The 23,094-nt window shown below is 43.6% G+C and overlaps 1 protein-coding gene across 2 annotated transcripts in view; it reads right to left on the bottom strand.

Moving 5' to 3' along the window:
* The window catches only part of LOC142588399 (short transient receptor potential channel 4-associated protein-like), a 127,631-nt gene that overhangs the window by 51,648 nt on the left and 52,889 nt on the right, over positions 1–23,094 (bottom strand). For both annotated transcript variants that reach the window (XM_075700058.1, XM_075700069.1), the window contains 4 exons: positions 22,506–22,639; positions 17,571–17,650; positions 6,876–6,936; positions 5,554–5,612 (listed from right to left, as the gene is read on the bottom strand). In XM_075700058.1, the coding sequence (XP_075556173.1) occupies positions 5,554–5,612; positions 6,876–6,936; positions 17,571–17,650; positions 22,506–22,639 (334 nt within the window). The remainder of the gene's footprint in view (positions 1–5,553; positions 5,613–6,875; positions 6,937–17,570; positions 17,651–22,505; positions 22,640–23,094) is intronic.

Raw genomic sequence — 23,094 nt, 5'->3', positions numbered from 1 at the left:
CATGACCAACATCTTCCACTTTGTGCAATACCTCATCGTGTACGTCACTGCACCAAGCAATGAAAGTGCCGACTTTGTTCATGTCCACTAAAACATAAATGTTCGACACAATCTTATCTTCTGTGTTCGGTGACCCACAGTCGCCTTCCTTTGGGTCGTAATCGTCACTGGAGACGATGTGAACGCAGTTAAAAATCTCTTTGGTTGTCAGATCCATCGCCGTTAGTGCTGCGCTGTCGCTCTCCACATAGTCATCAAAGGAAGAGACAGTGGGCAGCAGTTCTGCAACCTCGGTCCACAGGTCTCCTGGGTTGTTGTAGGTCCCCTCCAGGTCATCTTCAAGCTGCACAGGTGCTTTGACAAGCCCTGCTTTTCGCCAGCAGTTGCTAATAGTGGACACCTTCAAGTTCCACAATGCTCCTGCGAGCAATTTCGCTGCCTGATGAATATTGATTGCAGTCGGCTGCTTTAGGTAGAGGTTGATAATCAACCGCTGAACATGGAGCTTACAAAATTCTGCTTTCACACTGTTTATAATGCCCTGGTCTAGGGGTTGCAGCAAGGACGCGTTGTTTGGCGGCAGGAACTCCAAGTGAACGTGCATCAAGCGAACATTCACAATGTGAGCAGAGCAGTTGTCGACAACCAGTAGAATTCTTCGGTCTTCCCTCCTCATTTGGTCATCAAGTTTGATGAGCCACTCAAAAAAGAGTTCCCTGGTGATCCAGGCTCGTTTGTTGGCACGGTCGTCATATGGTAACGACATGACATTTTTCATGCAGCGAGGCTTCGCATACTTGCCACTGACGAGCGGTTTAATTTTCTTCGTGCTTGCTGCATTGTCGCAGAGCAGGACTGTCACATAACTATGCGACTTCCCTTCTTTGCACTGCTGCCCTTTGAAGTGCATCATCCAATCTGGCAGGAGCTGATAAAAACGTGCGGTCTCAATCGCACTGAAAGTATTGTCTTCAGAGTGCGATTCAGCCACCTCTAGAAAATAGTCATTGCACCAGGAATCCATGCCTTCTCTGTCAGCAGCCTTTTCTTTGCCTGAGACTACCTTCCAAGTCATTCCGTTCTTTGGGTGGAAACGAAAAAGCCAACCCACACTGGCGTTGAATCCAGTTATTTCAAGTGCATCGGCAAATTCGCGGGCTTTTTCTTGGAGCATTGGGCCAGACACGGGAACGTTTTGCAGTCTGGCATCTTTGAACCATGTGAGAACAGCTTGGTCTGCATTTTGAATGTTTCCCCATCGCAGCCGTTTCCTCGTAGGAGCGAGTTGCGATTCCCAGTGAAGCTTGACAATCTTGTCTCGGTTTTCAAAATGGTTGTGAAGGTCGATGGGGCAATGCCATGCTGTCTGCACACGTCGATTTGCCTTTTCCCTGTGTCGATTTCCTGCAATATGTCTAATTTGTACTGCAGCAAAAACTGCTTTCGCGTCTTCTTGGTGCCGTCGCTAGGTGCATTCATCGTTGGATCTCACGCGAAACATCGCCAAACCTTTGTCATGAAGTTTTTGGTGATATTTGTGGGGAAGCAGTTGGCACTCAACATGGTGATGATGATAGCTACTGAGTTGCAGCGCTGTTACTTTTAGCTGAATTCGTAATACTGATGTTCCTCGGTTATAAAGGGAAAAGTAAACTACGTGCGTTATTCTGAAATATGTGCTGTATCGAAATTCGTAGTTCTGAAATATTTTTACATTAAAAATATATGCAATCTGGCGGGGATTTTTAAAATATTCCTAAATTTCAGAAATTTGTTAATGTGGGGTTCGTAGTAAAGAGATTTGACTGTACATAGACAGCTGCAGCATCAGCATTTGAAATCCGTGGTTATTTCGCTCTTTCTTGTTTTACTCCATCGATGTCGGCCATCCTTTACTGCCTTGAAGGCTGCACTGATTCGGTCTTCGGGTTCTACAACATAGATGGCTGCCATTTCGTGAGCACTAGAGGGACGCGTTTATTGCGTCTGTTTTCTACTACATAGATGGCAGCAGCTTGCCAGTGCTCAAAAGTGCATTTTTGGAATCGCACTCTTTTTGTCTTTCGGCAGGTTTGGAACGATGGCATGTGCTACATACATACATATATTGCATAGTGATGAAGTAAAATGAGGTTTTCACGCTTAAAGCATGAAGCAAATTGTTTGAAAAAGCTTTAGAAGGGTTTTTGATAGAGTGAACCTTGAAAATAAGCCACTTATAATAATAATAATAATAATAATAATAATAATAATAATAATAATATATTGTTTCAGTGAACACTATCAAAAATATTCAAAAGTTGCCTGTGGCAGATATCACAATTCTAGTTCATGAGCTGGTCTACTTAAAGTGGTGGACAACACTTACACAAAAAAACTGAGATCCGAAATCGACTAATTAATAAAAATTAACTGATTACGTTTTTAACTAATTACATTATGGCTCATATTGGAATTTACAAATTCTAGCCGTAGAGTCCGCAAGGCAGATCCACTTGGAACAAATTTTCAAGATGAAACCAGTTTTGAGATATAAATTCCCAAACATTCCGGAGAAATGCATTGGCGTTCCAGTTAATTTGTTAATGTCATTTCATGCACTGAAGCACACAAGTAACTGGAACGCCAATACATTTCTCCGCAAAGTTCGGGAATTTTTATCTCGAAACTGGTGTCGTGCTCAGAATTCGCTCCAAGTGGATCCATCGCCTTGCAAACTCCACTGCTAGAATTTATAAAGAGCAATATGGGTCATAAGACAATTAGCCAATATGTTAATTAGCACATTCTTGTTAATTAGTCGATTTTGCATTAAAATTTTTTTAGCGAGTAGTGTTTGCCACTTCGAGTAAACCGGCTCATAAACTAGAATTGAGCTATCTGCCACAGGCAACCTTTAAAATACTTATGGCGAAAAAAAAAAAGATGACATGCGAGGACCATTTGAATTTCACATGGTAGGAAACTAGGTGCAAGGAATACGTTGCCAAAAATGGAGTGCTTCGTGCATTGTTCTAGGACTGGCATTTTTTTAATTATTGGACATTGTGCCTTCACCAAATTATGATTTCAGACAAATTATGCATGAAAAGTGGTTGTTAAGAGCACCTGAAGTTACTTTTAAAGGGCTGTCCCTAAACTGTACTCTATCATACAACTTTATTTGTACTTGGATATTGCACAATGGGACTAAAAAACAAACCTAAAGTTGAAAAAATCATATTGTGGGTCTATGTTTAGACTTAAGTAACCTACTCAGATGGCCTATGAAAAATCCAAGGACACTTAAGCACTTCCTGCGAGTTGTGAATGTGAAAACATTAATGTCCAAATGAACGCCACTGAGTGGCCCTTCAAGTTAGCAACTCCTCGCGGGCAAGCGAGTGCGTTGAGATGCTTGGTGTGTTTTGATGTGGCCTTACCGAGGCACAGTCAGAATGCATGTGAGAGTGAGGATGATGTGGCATCACGGCCCTCACGCAACACCTGGTGCACTACCACAGCAACAGGTGTTCCCTTTCGCCGGCTCTGCTCCATCGAGGAGAGCTCATGACGTGTTGTCGCGGCCAATGTGACTTTAGATGAACTTTCTCTGCTACTGACTACAGATGCCTGCTTTTTCACTCAATGGGCCACTTTCGCATCAAAATTGCGGTGAGAAGTGGGTCACAGACATAAATCTGAAAAGAGGCAGGTACTCTAAGAACGAACTTGGTGTGTTGTCCAAACAGTTGTGGCGAAAGCAATCAAAGAAGCTGGCGTAGCTAACATTAATTCCATGGTGAACTCACAGATGAGAAAAAAGTTCGAATTGATGTACAACGGTTCACAGCATTAGTACCATAATTTTCATGTTTGTTACCATTTCTAGGCTTTACCTAATCAGCAGCTTACATAACACTTGCACAGCCCTTCCTCCGTGTCACATGCTTCCTATGATATCAATAGTGTACCTCTGCGCCACGTCCGAGTGGCTCAACATTTTACACTGGTGAAATTTATGTACTTCGTCCACCCTATGATCCTAGTAAGTCGGTATCCTTTGAGCTAACGGGTGCCAATAGGTTTTACCTTTGAGCATGTTAAAAATAATAATACCTGAAGCAAGATAGCACTCTTTTCTACACAAAACATTCCTAAAACATATGAACAATTGATGCAAGTGCAAAACATGAACAATTGATGCAAATGCAAAAGGGCTTATCTTGCATAACAGCAAGTCTGTGGCGCAGTAATAGCAAGTGCTCAACATATTCTCTATCTGGTTGAAAGAAACTACATTTCTACTGCTTTGAAAATTCATAATGTCAAAACACGTCCCCTAAGAAGAATAGAGCATTATGTTGTTCCACAGATTTTTACGAACTATGGCCGAAGAACTCTCACTTTTTATATTCCCTCTCATTTTAATAAACTATATACCATGCCTGCCCATCCACCATCGTGTAACAGGGGAATGTTCTTGAGAACTTAGGTGCAATCTACAGATAAAAAAATAAATTTCTAGACACAACCTTTTATTGTCACCCGAACTGGTTCTTGCCCTTGTTCTTTGCGTTCACCTGCACTTGCTTGCATGTTTATTCATTGTATAAGCATTGTATAAACATTTTTTTTAGTTCATTGTATAAGCGTTGTTTTCTTTCTTTTTTATCAGTGCACTCCTCTGCCGGCACTGCCCAGTCACGCACAAAAGCCACAACACTTATGTGGATTGAATATGTCTATGATGTACACTTTAATGTTGAATAAAAATCTATATATCTAATAGGCTTGCACCTCTGCAAGCACAGTGCAACTGATATAGGGAGCACATACCATGCATGGGCAGAAGTTTCATTACATTTCCACTTGTTGGGTGATTGCATGCCAAGCTTTTCTGACCTACAGTTTGACCATGTGAAGTTTTCTTAAATAATTTTTGATCACTTGAATGCAGAAAACTTTTTGCCATGTAGCTGCAGGAAGAAACATCCCTTCAGTTCCTAACCGCTACTTAAAATTTGCACAGGTGGCCGAAACATCAGTAGAAATGACTGCTAAATAATTTTTCCCACACTGCCAATGACTTCTTGTGAATTACGTGTTGGCATGGTGATTAGACTACACTAAAGCACCTACATACACGTTTCTGCCAACCAGGTTAAGTACCGCCAACCTACCCTACTCCTTTGTGCTCCTCCCTCGCTCACCACTTCAGTTTCCAGCGTCAAGTGGAGTTTACGTAGCCCCAGCTTCCCATTTTAAGCGGAAGCGACATCACTGCTGCGTAGAGGTGCGAGCATGCGACAAGCGAAAATGCAGAAACTGGAAATCCCGGATGTGAAATTGCGCAAGTGCAATTGGTTTGAGCGACAAATCAGGTAAAAGCTTCACACCACAAAGGTTGTCATTACTTTGTAAAAGCGGCGGTGGCATGTGGATTGAGGGGCTTTAGACTAGAGGACACCATGAGCAACGAAACTCCTCTTTTACAAGTTAGAGACATCTTACAGCTCAATTCTCTGCCCCATTCAGGTCAGAAAATTACACAGGCATGAACTGTGAACTCACTCTGCATGTTCACAAAAACTGTGCACCAGTCTTAGCACTTGAATCTTGAGGGCGACTTCCTGCATAAAACAAAGTGCACAGATTGAATCGCAATGAATACCAAGTAGGCAAGCAGGAATACTCTGATATATCTGATCTCGAGAACTGAGAAAGTAATGAGGTTTTCATTGTATATATCAGTGCTAGCTATGCTGCATACCATAACTATGATAAATTAAGTGATGAAAATAATTACTATAAATAATAATGAATCACATCTATTATAAAACTGTCAGAAACAAGTGTCACTGCTTTAATATCACTAGAATATATATGAGGTAAGTGCAAGTTACGCTATTTTTACTGTGATAGCAGTTATATGGACACTCCAGGTGCATTTCTGCCGTTGGCGTCGGCGTTGCCGTGAGGTTCCGTATAAAGTCCAAGGGCAATAAAATCGTCGGCGTGTGCCACATGCTATATGTGTGAGTGAAAGTGCGCGAGGGTGAGCCAGCAACCGTGGCTCAATCTCGCACACGCAAGCGAGGTAAGTGGGGAGTAAGTGCACCACCTTCCGTCGCACACTACGATCTGGGAGGAGGGCACATTCTACTCAGAGCCACCGTATCTTGAAAGCCATCTGTAACAGGGACAGAGTCTGGCCACGCACTGTGTTTTCGCAGCTTAGTTCACGTTGATGTGAGACACAGCACAAAGGTCAATTTGCTCGCTGCTGCTGCCACACTTCCTCAATCTAACATGGAGACTGTGAGCTTCCGTAGTCATCAATTGAGATGTGCTCATGTTAGCTCGTGCACGCGTGGCACCATGCTTGCTAATTTAGTTAGTATGCCTATGTTTACAAGTTTATACAGCCAATAAAACTACTATCCTTACTTCATATAGCTAGCTGTCCACTAATTTGCTATAGCATTCGATGCTTTGCCTTTTGGGCGAAACTGACTTTTTTATCTATCTTTCAGGTACAATGCAAACTTGGCGACACAAGGTTACATCAGAAGACTACACAAGAGGGCCTGCATGGCTAGCAGGCTGTGGTATACCATACAAGTCATGACTTTCCAATGTTTTGATATAATACCCACACATTTGCTTGGAAAAACAAGACTGACATGTGCCACAGTGGCAATGTTGTATGAACGTCTACATTAACCACTTCCAAGGCCATAATACATCAAAATATGCATGCCATTATTTTTGCCACCACACCAATGCCCCATTCACACACTGAGGCAAAGCACACAGCAGCTGCTAAACTTTACAATGCTATAACTTGAGAACAGAACTCCTCAGTATTCAAATAACTTGTCATTGTAACTCACAGGACTGCACTCGCAGTTAATGTTGTGACCCGGTAGGCGACCCCTATCTTGGCCTCTCATTCTGGAAAAAAAAGAAAAAGAAAGAAAATGAAAAAAAAAAGAATCAACAAGAGTTTATGTGTCCAGGAACTATAGTTAATTATCCATTGCAGAAGTATGTGTTAAACACTCAAAATCAAGGCAGTCAGGCTAATTGGTCAGACATACTGGGGAAACTGAGTAGAGCTAAGAGGATGGACGTGTATAACTGTGAATTGTCGTATATCATGTCTGCCCTTGTCCTTTCAGCACTACCAAGTTTAGCACTTCAAAACCATTGGCGTAGCCAGGGGGCAGGGGGGTCGACACCACCCCCCAAATTTTTTATGACCCCCTCCCCCTTCCCCCTTTCCCACGGAACAGAAAGTTTCAGGAGGGGGGCTCCGAAAGAGCAACATGGATGGAAGGGGAAGCTTGAATGCGAAATCAAGGCAAGGGCTAGTAACGGTCCAGGAGGGGGGGAGGGGATGTCATGGGGGCAATCCCCTCTCCCATGAATAGAAGATTGCGGCCCCACTCATGGTGTGCCTTTACTACATTCCAGATCATGTTAACCATAACTGCTGAGGGGGGATCAGCACTCTAAAAATTCCACAGGCAGATAATGAGTGGACGAGCACGTGTATCAAACTTGGAGGCGTTGTTACTCCCCCACCAGGCCTTCATGTCGTTGAAGAGCTTCCTCATTTCTGGTACTTGACCGAATTGTCGACCACGCTGTGAGGAAGAAAACCATTCCAAAAATAATGTGACCTGCTTGTCTAGGATAAGCATAATAAGCACTCCCTCCCCCCATTTTTTTTTTTCCCTTGTCTCTGACTTTCATTATGTTACTAAACTTGAGAAGAGCTTGCTGTTAAGCTAGTTTGTACACGCTAAAAATGAAAACAGGGCAAAAAAGCAGGTCAAGAAAGAAAGACCTACAGAACACTGATTTGCACATGGCAAAATATATCAAAGGCAAGGGTGCTGGGCCAGAGAAACTAAGAAACCGCGCCAACAAACAAGTGGGAAGGCACATAAGTGAATGGCCTCAAAGTCCACACAGAAACAGAAATATAGGAATGTTAGCAGCTGCTGCACCGTTCAAAAACCCGGTGATGCGACAGTGGCGAACGGAAAAGAATTTTAAGAAGGGGAGTGGGGTGATGGATACGAGGAGGTGGGGGGGGACGCATAAAAGGCGTCAAGAACGAAGGTAGCGGATAATTATGGACGTAGGGAGAACGTCTTGTCGCTGCCCAATTGCTCAACACTAGAATACTGTGGCCAGTCGCCTAGCTGAGGCTCACACCTACCCCTTTCTAACATGTGCTGCTTGCTGCGGAGACCCCATCCTAAATAAACAATAGATGGGTGTCAGGAGACAGGACGCTTCCAAATCTCTTGGAGTTACTGGCTCGTATTTTTCTGCGAATTATGGATGCCGTAATTTTCATAAAGGCTCCTAAACAGGAAGCAGTCCTGCTTCGGACTGTCTGCCCCATTAATCCCCAAGTGTGATCAAATAAAAATATGCGTCACTTGATGACTACAATACCATTATCGCAAGTTACATCCAAACATCTCTTCAAACAAGTCGGACAGCAGGTCACCCAAAGTGAGTGAAACTTGAAATTGAAACTTGAAAAAACTTGAAACTTGAAATGAGTATCATATGATACTATCGAAGTTATAGTGCAAAGCTTCATTCCTGTATTTTTAAATCTAGAATAATCTAGCATGCCCACAATGCCGTAAGCACAACTGAGTGATAGGTGACTTGTAGAACAGTGCCTGCCATCTTCTATACGTAGCCGTGGCCGTACATTGACTAGTAGAAGATGTGGCTGGAAAACAATGGCTATCTCTACTATTACCTCAGCTGCAACAAGTCTGGCCTGAAAACAAGAAGACCCACGATAGTGCACTGTCTTGTTTTTCTTTGGCCCCATTTTTAGTGCTGTGTATTTTTCAAAGTCATGTACCAGCTAGGTCACCAACATACATATATAAATACATCAATTCGTAAACGAAATTATAGTTTTTTAATATAATAAGGATGATAGCATAATTTGATATGAAGTGGCTGCACACCTTAGCAATGAAAAAGTTTTGTTAGGAGTTAAGCAAAGTTGTTTTGACAACGTAAAAATGTGCATCCTCATTGTTAAAGCATTGTTGTCCAGGGAATGCTAGGAGTTTGTCGTTGCGTGTTATACAACCTACCGTATTTACTCGCATAATGATTGCACTCGCGTAATGATCGCAACCTGAACTTGTCGCTGCGATATGTCGTGTGCCAAGTCTAGCTAATGATGATCGTGCTTACCATCTGTAGAATGCTACACGAACGACTCGAAGACATACCAAGCGGTCTGCACGCACCCAACATTCTTAAGCAGATGCCCCATTTCATTATTTTCATCACTTTCCGCACTTCCATGAAAAAAAAAAAAAAGCTACAACCAAACTTGCCACAGCTTTATTATTTGTAGGCTTCATAATGGTTTTAGTCAACAACAACAACAACAACAACATAAAGGGTGCCTTTCGATTCTTCTTGTCTGCACTCGCGGGCACGCAAGAAATCGTGAGCGGCAAAGACAGTGGCCACGTTTACACTGATATGTTAGAAGTGTACCCTATTCATACGCCGACACTTGTAATGCAGCTACGATATTTGCCCACCCTTAGCGGAAACGTGCCGTATTAGGATAGCAGTGAAGACAAATGCAGCAGTTTCCGCAGCATGCCCGCAACATGTTTCTATGTCACTGGCAGCTAAGCGCACCCATCTGTGCTTCTGTCCCCTCAAAGTAGACATGGCTACGTTATTGTCGCAAACTTGCCGATATTAACAATATTATTCATTACTGATACAAAAGAAACTGTTTCAATGCGCGTAATGTATTCACGAGAAGAAAAAATAATTGCGTTCGGCGTGTTCAGCTTGCTCCGCCGGCCGCCATTTTCGTTTTGGTGTCCCGGCACTGACAGCGGCACCACCTGCTTGTCATCCCACAGCAAATGCGGGATAAAAAAGGAAAATGTTTATGTTCGTGGGAAATTTAACCCACGTAATGATCGCACCCCTGAATTTACATCAATTTTTTTTTACAAAAAAGTGCGATCATTATGCAAGTAAATACGGTATATACAGTCAAACCTTGATATATCGAACACGGATATATCGAACTATGGCGTATATCGAACACTTTCTATATTACCTGGAAAATTGCATGCATTTTTAATTTTTTTTATTTAGAACGGGGTCAGACGTAAAATGGATATATCGAACTGCGCCATCCCAGACCACGTGCGCTCTGTGGACAGGCGGCGAGCTTTTCCACAACACCCTCGAAAATAGCGGTGGCGCAATGGGCGTTCGCGACTGCTGCGCACTATGCGCGTAGTGCACGCCGATGGACATGCCACTGGTGGCAGCCTTGCGCAGAAAACTTGGGAAAGGAGCCAGCCACGCGCCATAGTTTTCTGCATCGTTGATCGTGTTTCTCAGTCTTATTCACATTTTTAGAGCAAAATAAGCAACACCCTTCGCATGTGTGGGGTGGCCAAAGCTTCAAGGCATGTTGAAGAAGAATTGTTGCATGGTGGGGGGCTCAAATACTGGCAAAAACGTGCCGGTGATACGGTTCTAATCATTGCCCGCAAAGCCTCATCAGCAGGAGCAATGGTAGCAATGGATCACCGCTGTTCGGGGGGAAATTTATTGTTCTCATCCTCTCCTTTGTAGCGTCGCTGTTTTTTACACTCTGTCATATTTAGACGGGTAAGTGACAAAGTTTGTCTGCAGTGCAGCATGTGGTTTAAAGGCATTTTGCTAAAGTTCCGAATGCCATTTGCCACTTCTAATGTTTGCCGCTTCTTTACCGCATTGCGCTAGCTAGGCAGCCCGACTGCATGAGCGGATTTTGTTGTATAGAACTGAAATTGCCGATTTTATGCGGCCCTGTAAATCCTCGCACCAGCTGTCACGCACTTCATGTTTTTGCATCTTGTTGAACCGTTACTAGCTGCTTTGTGCATAACTGTTGTTGATTTTTTTGAGGTGCAAGGTTTTCACCCTGCCTTGTTTGTGAAGGGTCTAAATCACATTGTGTCTTATCGGAATAGCACCAGGCAAGTGCTTCTTTAACAGCTTTATTCTTTTCGCCTGAGGGCATCATAGATATTGTGGTTTTTTTTGGAAATGTGTTTAGAAAACAGGTAGTTGAGGGCGAGAATTGCTAATAGTTCCTGTATATGGCATTTTTGTTCTATTTTCACTGAAAAGTTCGCGTCGCATTTGGGAAGTCATCACACCTCGATGCTGTCAGAGCAGACTTACCACGCCGAGTGATTCTGTACTCAACTAACATCTTTCTTACTATGCTTACGCCTCAGAGGACTAAATCCCGCCTTTCCACCAGCGCCCATCTACTTTGACTGGTGTTGTTCTGCTTTCAAATATATTATGTGGCATCTCTCACTAGTAAGATTACAAAAAAGTACTGAAAAGTTGGTCAGGCTTTAGCTTTGCATGTTCCCAAGCAGCTCCCTTAGGGAACTTAAAATTGCAAAAACTGCAGCAGGAACGGCAGTTCATTGGCGTATTCAGCAGAATTGCATGGGCGGTAAAGTGCTAATACGCACTTTTTTTAACCCGTGCGTTTGGCGACTTCATTGACTAGTGTACGGGTTTCCATCAATAAATTCACAATTACTCTTCTTGAGGCGACTTTGACTGCACTTATTGGGCGATGTCATATGCATTCATCGGCAGAAAAATCACAATAGCATGTGCAGACATCCACCGTGCGGATTTGTTTGAGATATAAGTCTGCACTAATGACGGGTGATTATTACTGAGGTACAGAGGCAGCATTACAGCAAGGGTAGAATTAAAAAAAAAAAAAAAAGATCCGAGATATTGCATTACTCAACAAAATTTTGCGGCTAGTTAACTTGAGCTCCACTTCATGTAAATGGGGTTCATGGCATTTGTCTGCGGGACACACCTGGCACGTATGTGGACCGGGTTGTCCCAAACACCGGTAACATTGTGTTTATGCCCACTCCCAGAGAGCCCAGCGTCTTCCCTACAGCTGTCACCGCAGAAGCAGCAGCCTGGCACCCGAACAAAGGAGAAATCGCAGCTGCAAACTTCAGCCATCCTTGCTGCAAAGGGTTGCCGATTGCTACTGCTCCCGAGAGTACTGTTGGAAGCGCCCGCTAGGTGGCTATCAGTGGCGCCTCTATAGGCGGTGACACACTGGTCATGCCTAGGGCGCCATTTGAACGTAGCAGCATACACACGTGGCGGCTTGGCTAGTTCGACAACATCGACACATTGCATTTGCTGCACTGACTCCTCTTTGTTGCCGTGCTCTGCACCTGCCGCGCCTCGCGAGAACTGGCGGTTTGCATCCGCAAAGGCGCGCAACAGTGTGCGCTCACTGGGCTCACTCATAGACGCCTTGGCAGATGCCACTTAACACTTTGCTATTGACAGTGTTTCAAAATGCTTCGACTGACAAACGTGGAGAACGCAGCAGAAGTAGTGGCCAAACGAAGACGCTGACGAGATTGATCCCGCAAGCGCTGATGTCACCCCGCTCTCTACTTCAACTCAAGCTGTAGCTGCTTTGGCCCTTCTACACCGCTACTGCGGCGCAATAGAGGGCACCTGCCTATCGCTTGTGGATCGGTGGATAGTTTAGACTCTGTCGAGGACTCAGTGTTTAAGCACGCGGCTGCCAATAAGAAGCAGGCTACACTACTGCAGTACTTTCAGCCAAATAAATAAGTACTCTGTGTGAAGCTTTGAGTATTTACTGCGCCACAATTGGGATTTGCCTAGACCACGCCGACTTCGCGCGGCTAACTAAGTCAGCATGGCCTACGCTAATTGCGTGCGGTGCAATCGACCGCGTGCTCCCGGCTGAGGAAGTCGGTGCAGCCTAGGCCAATCACACAGCGCAACCAAATGCGTGCTCCAAACAACGATCCCCGATCGCGCCTTTGGTTCATTGATTGATTTGCAGAAGTTTCTGATGCATTTTTTTACGTGATTTTATATATAGAATTCTGGCTATATCGAACTATTTCACGATCACCATGTTGTTCAATATATCGAGGTTCGACTGTGTGTGTGTGTGTGTGTGTGTGTGGAGAGAGAGAGGTGAAGGAGGGGGAGGACTGGTGGGGGAGGACGTTAACATTCACACTCAACTGATAAATGGCAACATTTAGCTGCAGCATGTCGGCACACAGTGAAAGCCCTTCGACCAACTGGCTAGCAAAAATACAGCAGACTCATTGTTGCCACAGGAGGAGGAGGAGGAGTGGGGGACGACAGCAGCAGCACAGATGGGGTTCCTCTGTTCCCCCTGCTGCCTCTGCTTTGACTTGGCACAATCCTTGTAAATTTGCAGGATGTAAAATGGCTCAATTTGCCATATGAAAACACCATGACTGGTAGAAAACACTATGGCTGCTACATGAAGGCACATTGACACTAAGAGCAAACAAACAGCTGTCTACTTTCCGACTTGTTTTAGTAAAACAATTGACATATATTATTCAAACTCTCAGCACTGTTCCAATCAGAAATGCTTCAATGTGTTTACAACATGTATTAAATATAATTTTCATCAGTGCTTTTACTGGTGAGCAGTACTTAGGCACATACATTTATGCACACAGCACCTGAAGGGGATCTACATGTATATACAGTCAAAACGCGTGATAATGAAACCCCACGACAAAGAAAATTTTCATGCCAATGAAAAATTTTCAGATCCCCGGCGAACGTCCATAGGATTCAATGCATTTTGTACCTCTCGACAACAAAATATCGCTGTACTACAATCCGCATCAACGAAATTTGCCGGAACGTAACCCTGCATATGACCTACTCACGCAAGGCTAGCAGGCTCCAAAATGTGCTCAAATGTGATTGCTTTGTACTAAAATTACGTAAAATACCACCACATTACACTTGCGCAGGCGCCGCCATTTTGTTTACAAAAACACCCAAGCGCTAGGAAGGATTGCGCACACCGGAAACACATCATGGCCGCCATCTTGTTTGATGTTCGCCTGTTTGAAGCAGCACGCATGTTGCTACTGGCATGTGACGACAGTTTTTGCACACTTAGTGCAGTGCTTAATGTGCACCTCGGTGAGCAAAATGCAGCAAAAAAGAAATCCACGTCCCGCCGACACGGAATTGCTTATGGCACTTGAGATGGCGGTCGCAGCATGGAGTGCCATGCATCGGGCCGTGATCGTCCGGGAATACGCATCCCTTGCTTCAAAAACGCTGGTTTCGGTACCGCTCGACAGGCATAGTGTGCGGATTCGGCACCGGACGTAGATTTGCCCGAAGGGGCTGTAATCTCAATCAAGTGCCTTCGCGTATATGAGATACGATCACTTTCGCACTCGGCACCAGACACGTCAGCGTCTACAGGCGATAGCGAGCAACGGAGAAATGCTGCTGTTTGCGTGTAACGCTGTTGCTCTGCATCTGGTGCCGAGTTAACCAAAATCTCGTTAAAGTGATCGTATCTCCGAAAGCAACTTACCGAGAATACTGCTCCACGGCAGTGCTGCCAGTGCTTATCGACGCATGCGGCGCACTTTGTACTATCGGCAATGCGGTTCTATATCCTCGAGCAAAGCTTGCCAAAGTATGCTAATGGAATTTTAACAGCAAAGTTTCGTTCTGCAACACGTTATCTATCTGTATTGTCTCATTTCGCAACAAGGTAATTTTTGCGAAAATGAATTTTTTTTTTGCGTTCCCCACCGTTTTTGTTATTGCGAGGTTCAACTGTAGTTAGTAAAGCATCATAATATACACGATGTCCCAACTATTATGCACCAAGATTTTAAAATATGCAAATGCCACGTAGCTGGACGGAACCAAGGTAATCTTGTTGACAGTCGCTTAAGTATGCTTAGATTATTTTTTGCATTCTGCCTAGTTACATTACTAGTCTTAATTAATCAACTTCTCAAATATCCTAATTAGATTAAAAGTGTCAATGAGAAAATTGTAGAGCAGCATGAAAAACTCCCGACACAGCTTCCTGTTGCTCAATACAGTGAAACCTTGCTACTAGAAACACCACATTAACCAACTTTTCAGAAATCCCCTGTTGACTTCTTATAGTTTCAATGTAAAAATATTTCAGTACTACAAACTTCAGAATACCGAACTTTTCAGAATAACGACCGTTATTGTTACCCTGCGATGTTAACGCTAAGTACCATGAACTAATAGTCCTAAATGTGGGGATTCCTAGATTTCTGTGTATCCTTCACGGCAGTCGAAACAGCAGGCTAGCAGATGACAAGGTGCAGAGCGCAGACGTCACGGCACATGGGTTCAGAAAACCTGAGACCGAGCCTGAGAAAAAAAGAATGCGGGCAAGTGGAAGAGACAATGCATCAGGTTTTGTGAGCGCATGCTCCACCCAGAAAAGTGTCGCCTGACAATGGAGGTGTTCTCTTTCACCCTTCTTTCTGCGGCTGTACTAGCTATGGTAAAATGTAATCTCCATAGTAGCGGCGATGCCACATAGTCGCACTTTGCATCTTCCGGACGGCGTTGTTTACACGTGCTTGCACTTTGACATAGTTCAGGCATCCGCCTCGAGCGAGACAGTTGCGGTGTCCACAGCAAGAAATGTGAAAAACAAAGAAAAAGGAAAAAACATTGTGCTTTGGAAGCGACATGGAGCTATGGAAATCTGTGGAAAATAGCAACAGCACATGCCGAGAGCCAACAACGACGTTTTCATGGATAGCTCATATGGTGACAACTTATGAACTGATGGGTTGATGGGCCCAATGGTTAATTTTGGGGCTTTCACTATAACTATCTTTCAAAACAACAAACAATTTACTATGATCCCCCAAAGTATGTTATACTGAGAGTTCACTGTACATGCTAATAAAAATGTTTTTCCGAGCTTGAAAGAAGCCTGGGAATAGTTCACGTAAAATTGTCGCGTGACTGGCCGCTCAATGCACTCTGCGTGCATTCGTGGGCTTCTTTCACGTTTAGAAAAACACTTTTATGTAGCTCAACAATTTTCTAATTGACACTTTTCATCTATGAGGGCAATCCCCCCCCCTCCCCCCCCATAAGGTCTCCTATTTTTTAGGGGGGTAGAAAAACTGTTAATACGGTTGTTGGCCACGCTGTCATGAGTGGCGCTTCCTCCACTCCCAAATAAGGACGTGGACGCTTCGCTTGGATGCTGTCTTGGCTGGCCATTAAAAATGGAGCTCTCATTGAACGCTGCTGCCAAGTGCGAAGTTCACAAAGTTATCAGATTTTTAAATGTAAAAGGCGTTAAACCGGTTGAAATTCATTGATAATCGACGGAAGTGTATGGACAGTCGTGCATGGATGTCAAGAACGTTTGCAAGTGGTGTAGAGAATTTAAGCAAGTCGTACTGAAATTCACGACAAGGAAAGGAGCGAGAGGCCGTCAATTTCTGACGAGATGGTCGCTAAAGTTGAGGAAATCATGCGTGCAGATCGGAAGATCACTCTGGATGCTCTCTGCATTTTCGTTTCTGAGGTTTCCCGAAGTACCATCTACAGGATTTTAGCGGAAAAGTTGTGATATTGGAAGGTGTGTTCAATATGGCTACCACGTATGCTGACAGAAGACCACAAACGGCAATGAGTTTATTCTTCCCGCAAATTTCTTCGCCGCTGTGCAGACGAAAAGGACAACTTCTTGGACTCAACTGTCACAGTTGATGAAACCTGGGCATTCTACTTTACACATGTGACAAAACAACAATCACGCAAGTGGAGGCATCCCTCTTTGCCCAAACTGCAAAAATTCAAACTAACACAGTCTGCCGGTAAAGTCACGGCAACTGTGTTTTGAGACCTGAAGGGGGTTCTGTTGGTCTACTTTCTGCTTGCTGGGACAACAGTAGATGCCGACAGATACTGTGAAACACTGAAAAAACTCAGAAGGGCAATTCAGAACTGGAGAAGAGGAATAGCAAGCAAGGACGTAAGCCCTCTCCATGACAAGCCTGCCCACACGTCGTCTGTCAAACCGTCAATCTCCTGGAAAGGTTGGGTTGGAACGCCATCACCCACCCACCCATCAGAAAGGCCGAATTTGGCTCCGAGCAGCCACCACTTGCTCCCTAAGTTGAATGTCTGGGCAGCAGTTCTGCTCCGACGACGAGGTGCTTCCTGAAGGACACGGCAGTGAGCTGGTGTGACATGAGCATACTAAAGCTGCCGCAGTGCCTACAAAAATGCACTGACCAAAATGGCGATTAAGTACAAAAATAAAGCATTCATCAACCTTTAAATTGATGCAACTATTATAGTAAATAAACGGTTGTTTCTATATCTAAAAATATAGGAGACCTTACTTTTGGGACTGCACTTGTAATTATAATATTCGAGAAGTTGATTAATTAACTAAGGCTAATTATGCAGTTAGGCAGAATGCAACAAATAGTCCTTGAGGTGACAGCAAACATCACCTTTGTTCTGTCTAGCTATGTGGCATTTGCATATTTTTAAATCTTGGTGCATGATAGTTGAGACACCCTGTATATACAGAGTGCAAGCATGCTCACATGCATGACACACACAAACCTGTGCATGCAGGTTGTACTTACGTATTGTATTTCCATACAAAGTGGTCAAACAGATCCGACAGCTGGGGGATTAATCGAAGTGACGCCAGCGCTCTCTGCACCTGTTAAGTCAGCAAACAATGAAAACCATTTCTACCGAATCATTGCAGATAATTACGCATTTTTGTTGGTGGTGCCACATTTCGTAGAGGCAGCTTTTACACTCTAAACAGGGCATTTTTACAGACTATACAGTGTTTAAAAAAAAATTGCATTGCAGAAGAGAATTCAGCATTTCTGCATATAGGTTGAGTGGAAGCAGCAATCTTATGCCAAAAAAGCACCATGCCAGGCAAATGATTAAAAAAAAAAAAACATTATCAACACTTTCAGAGCTGTAAATTGTACATTTGAACCTTTTCATTCAAGTTTTCATATCTTGAGATGCACACACATACAAGATATCCATCATTAAATTTCTGTGGTTGATAGTTGTGCACGAGGGGCACCAAAAGAACCATAATTTATATTGAAAAGCAAGATTCCATGATGAAATTACTTGGCAAGCATACTGCAGCTATACAGCCGGCCAACATCCAGGTAAAATTTCAAATCATTTGGCCAGCTCTGATTAGACAAGCTGTATTGAGATAAAAGTTGCTTTACTTGTGACACATTGATGTTCAAGATGCTAATGTTATTTTCATCATGGTGTTCCCCTTCAACATAAAGGGAGCTAGTTTCTTTGGTGGTTCTCGAGCACTTACCAGCATCTTCTGTACTGCCCTGACAAACTCATATAAATGTCCTGCCAAACACATATGCAGTTCAAAATTTTCAGATAAGCTGTCACATTAACTCTTTCCCTACCATGGGGAAATTGGCCGCATTTTGTAGGTTACACTAGATGTTTTTCTGAAGGAACTATACTACATTCAAAATATTGTGCAATACATGAAAAGAAAGCAGAATAAATGCGATTTTGAAGCAAAGAAGTTTTATTAACGAGCTCTATGAGCTTATACAAAATCTTAATTCCCAAGGACAAGATTACAGAATAAAAGTGAACAAAGCTTTGTACAATATGCTTGTACCTAAAAAGCAAAAGATGCTAAAAAGAGTGTAAAATATACAAAATGTTTTGCCACCCAATAGGCCCTATCTGTGGAGATATCAAAGTTTTGCCCTGAACAGTACTGCCAATACAAAAATTAGCTGGAAGCGCTATCCTTGTACGTGCCATGTGGAAAGCAGTTTCTTGATGTAAAACATAGGGCCACACTGCAAGTCATGCCGTAAATTTTTTCTTTTTTGCCAGGTTTTGCCGATGTTGCATTTCTTAAAATTCAAGTATTATCCACTTGAGCTGGCAATTGGTGCTCAATGGTTTTAGCTGGTGGAGGGCCCCAAACTTGCGGTACACTTGCCGCCATCACTTTCCGAATTAAATTCAGATAAAAAGGCAGCATTCTCTGACTTGCTGCTGTTCGGGCTGTCAAAAAAAAATCAATTGCAGACACAGCAGAACCACGAGATTTGTCGCGATAGATGTAGCGGCAAAACTGACTTTACAAAAACGTGCAGAAAAGCTCACTTCAGGAAATCGGCCACCACTGTGCAACACATATTACTCTTGTCCATTTCCTTGCTAAAAATCGGATATGCATTACATTTCTACTTCATTTAGGAGCTTTATTGTCATTTCTAAGTTAGTTTTTTACTCTGGATACACGAAAAGTGGGTGCATGTTTGTATTGGGGGCACGTTAGAATTGGGCAAATACTGCCAAGTGAATCAACAATGTGTTGTGGCATTTTTTCTGCATGTTGTTTAATTCGACACGCAGGATAATTCGATCAATTACAGTAAAAGCTCTTTAATTCAGATCTCAAAGGACTGGGAAAAATGTCAGAATTATCCAAATGCTGAATTAATGAATGAAAATGAAAAACAACATTAAAATCAAGTTGGAGAAGCATACCTTCTTTTACTGAAGTATTTTGCAATAGTCGTCTGCTTTTTCACTCAGATTCCGGCTGACATCACAATTTTTCTTAACTCTTCCAAGTGGCCAACAGCCCGCAAACTGTCGGAAGTGCTCATGCAAACGTTCTCCAATATCAAAAGCACCTCCGTGACTTCTCACGAGGTGCGATGAGGTCGCGGCTGCACGTCCTCGCATGACTTTGTCTGAACTCTGGTCTTCCCGAGCGCCAGTGACATCATTAATAATTTCTTCATCGGTCAGGAGACCAGTTGTCGCGCCACAATCATCAATCGCGATGTAGTCCTGAAGGGTCACATCTGTGGGAAGGACAGCATCAAAGGTCGGGCAGTCATCATCTGTGGACTCTGCTGACACCTCGCCGGCTACTGCCGCATGCTTGGGCTCACAAAACCGCTGTGCCGAAAACAGTTGGCGATGACTTGCGGAAGTGTATTTTTCTACACATGGGCGATGATGTGCACTGTGCCGAGTTAGTCGACTTCATACAGCTTTCCAACATCTGAGCATAAGATCATTCGCTGTAGCAGGTGCTTTCGGTACTTCGACTTCACATAGTGAATGGTACCTTGGTCCATCGGCTGAAGGACCCATGTAGTGTTGGACGGCAAAAAAACTACCTTGACGCTCTTCAGTTTGACTGTACAGTTATGTGCACTGCAGTTGTCAACAACCATAATTATCTTGCGGTTTAGATGTGAAGTGCCGGTCTAACTGCTGCAGCCAGCCTCGGAAAATGTCCGAGGTCATCCAAGCCTTCCTGTTCGCTCTGTACTCGACAGGAAGGCTTTTCATGTTTTTGAAACAATGTGGCTTATGTGCCTTCCCGATGACAAGTGGCAAGCGCTCCGTGCCAGTCATATTGGCGGCAAGAAGCACAGTTATCCTTTGCTTGCACTTCTTGCCACGAATGCACGGGTCCCCTTTGAAAGTCACTTCAAAGTGCACTGCAGTCTGCAGACAAGGACTCGCAACTATGGGCCGTCCAGCAGGCCCGGGGTGCGCTCGAAAAGCACAAGCCTCATGACCCACTACAAACGGGCCCAACTGGGCTAGTGCAGAGTAGGGTATAACCCCGGGTCGACGTTTGGCCAGCGTCACGACTCATTAAATCGTCGTTTGCCGGCACTTTATTAAAGTTATTCCTATCCTATCCTATCTGAAAAATAGAGCAGTTTCGTCTGCATTGAACACGTCACTTGGTTCAGATGCGGCAATGTGCTCAAGCAGCTTCACATTCACTTCACAAGCTCACTTCACTTCACACTTCACAAGCTTCACTTCACAAGCTCAAGCAGCTTCACTGGGTGGTCACGCTTTCGTCCGCGCTGGCCTTTTCGCCACACACAGTTCTGAAGATGAGTTCGTGTCTATTCCGAAACCTCGTTAACCACCCTTCTGAAGCTCTGAACGATTCATTGTTCATCATTGCAGCGTACTTCTCACCTTGTGCCATGATGAAAGGTCCACTCGAAGGCAGATGCGTGTTGCGACAGTCAGTAACCCACTGGAGCAAAGCTTCTTCGAGCTGAGGATGAGCTGCGGTTCGCAACCGCTTTCTTGATGCATGAAACTTCTCGCTTTCGAAGGCTTGAAGAATTTGTTGTTCATTTTTCACGAACGTTCCCAACGTGCTCCCCTTCACGTCGTACTTGGTCATAACGTGCTGTGACGATTCGCCGTTCTTCTAAGCCAGCAAAATTTCCACCTTAGTCACCAAGTTCTTGGCTTCGTACTCCTGCCGCTTTGCCGGCGTTGCCATCACTGTAGCACACGATGGTGGTGGCATACAAAGCACAGTCACAAAGAAAAAAGAAAACTTCGCAAATAGAGATGATGCCGATTCGACAACACAAGGGAAAATGGCGTTGAAGGCGCAGTGGTGACACTGTGATCGCCCCCACTAATTGGTAACGATGCCTCTCAGGTTTCAGTTTCACTCCAGTGGTGCCAGCGCTGCTTTACCACACTTTCATGTAGTGCCAGGCGTCAGCATTTGTCCGAATTAAGCGGTGCGGGGCTGAATTCTGACAAATTAATGAAGGTTTCGTCCGATAGACTAACATGCGCTTTGGCCGGGACCAATAGACCCACCCGATTTACCCGAATATGCAAATTAACGGGTGTCGAATTAACAAGCTTTTACTGTAGATCAGTTCTGTCAGGGTCAAATTAACGTAAGTTGATTGTATAGGTTCGATGGTGCGGTGTGCTTGTGAGTGCTAAAGCGCCTAAATAGTACTGCTACTGAGTGCCACAGAAGGTCCCAAAAACGACGCTGAAAACCCTCATTAGCGAGCTAACGACGCCCGATGGGCACGGGAAGGGAAGATTTAAACTGCTGTTCCAACTCGTAAACTTTATACGTACTAAACACAATCATGTTTATGATAACATCAACCTCAACAGCTTGACAAAATATTTAAATTTGGGAGTGTTTCCACAAAAACCTCACTCCTCCTTGATTAGCAGCACTAAACCATGTCCCTGATTTCGACAATAGTATTACTTGATATAAAACGCTAAAGTAAGAGGCCTCCCAAACAATGCCTTCAGTGTCACTAATTTTGAATGAATGGTTTTGGCTTTCTTACCATGTACAAAATTTTACAGGCAGAGCCTGATGTGCATAAGCAAAAATAACTTTCAATGCTACAAGGTCATTTTGCATTATGCATACAACAGTCTCCAAAGTGCACAAGACAATAAAAGCCTTTCTGCAAAATGAAATATTTGCAATAAGAGATAACACTAGCCAACAAAGCATGCATAAGATAACACAAAATAAATTCAAATCCAATTACTCAAAATGATTTATTTAGCTGTTGCATCAGTTCCATCTTTCATAAACAGAGAAGGAGAAAAGAAGCACACTAAAAGGGCAAGATATTTTTTTAATTACTAGTGCATAAATAAAATATTTCAAATTGTAATAATAAAGAATACCTCATAAGCACAAATTGTTGCCATACCTCCTTCCTGCGTTTTCCAACAAGCAGTAAGCCCAGTATGTAGACAGCCTCTGCACGGAATGTCATTTCTGCTGAGATCTTTAGTGCAGCTTCATGTTGGAAGCGGCTGCTTTCTCTATTCCACTGAGAGATCCCTGCAGGAGAAAGAGAACAAAATAAGGAGATATGTAGGGAAGGAGATGCCAAAACATAAGTGTACAACTAAAATATAGGGGACTACACTTAACCTTCCTAGAGTATTTCAGGATAGAATTAAATCACTTTCATAAGGAAAACCAAGCTCTGTGCCAGTATCATTGGTTTGCACTTTCAAGTGTGTGCACAATTAGTGCTCTTTCTCTCTCTCTCTCCCCCCTTTGTCCTTACACACCCTTATCCCCCAGTGCTGGGTAGCAATTATGACGTGCATCTGGTTAACCTGCCTGCCTTTCCTTGCGTCTCTCTCTCTGTGATACACAAGAGCACAGAGCTTAGCTAGCGGTTGCAAAATCAGCATTCTGAAATGTCATGGATGCCTAATTAGGAACACTGAAAAAAGAGATGACAAAGGTGTTGACTAAGAACTGGTGGGCTTTATTGGAACAGTGTG

The sequence above is a fragment of the Dermacentor variabilis genome, chromosome 1, assembly GCF_050947875.1.
Source record: "Dermacentor variabilis isolate Ectoservices chromosome 1, ASM5094787v1, whole genome shotgun sequence".
Lineage (NCBI taxonomy): Eukaryota > Metazoa > Arthropoda > Arachnida > Ixodida > Ixodidae > Dermacentor > Dermacentor variabilis.
This window is presented reverse-complemented; position numbering and strand designations above follow the sequence as displayed.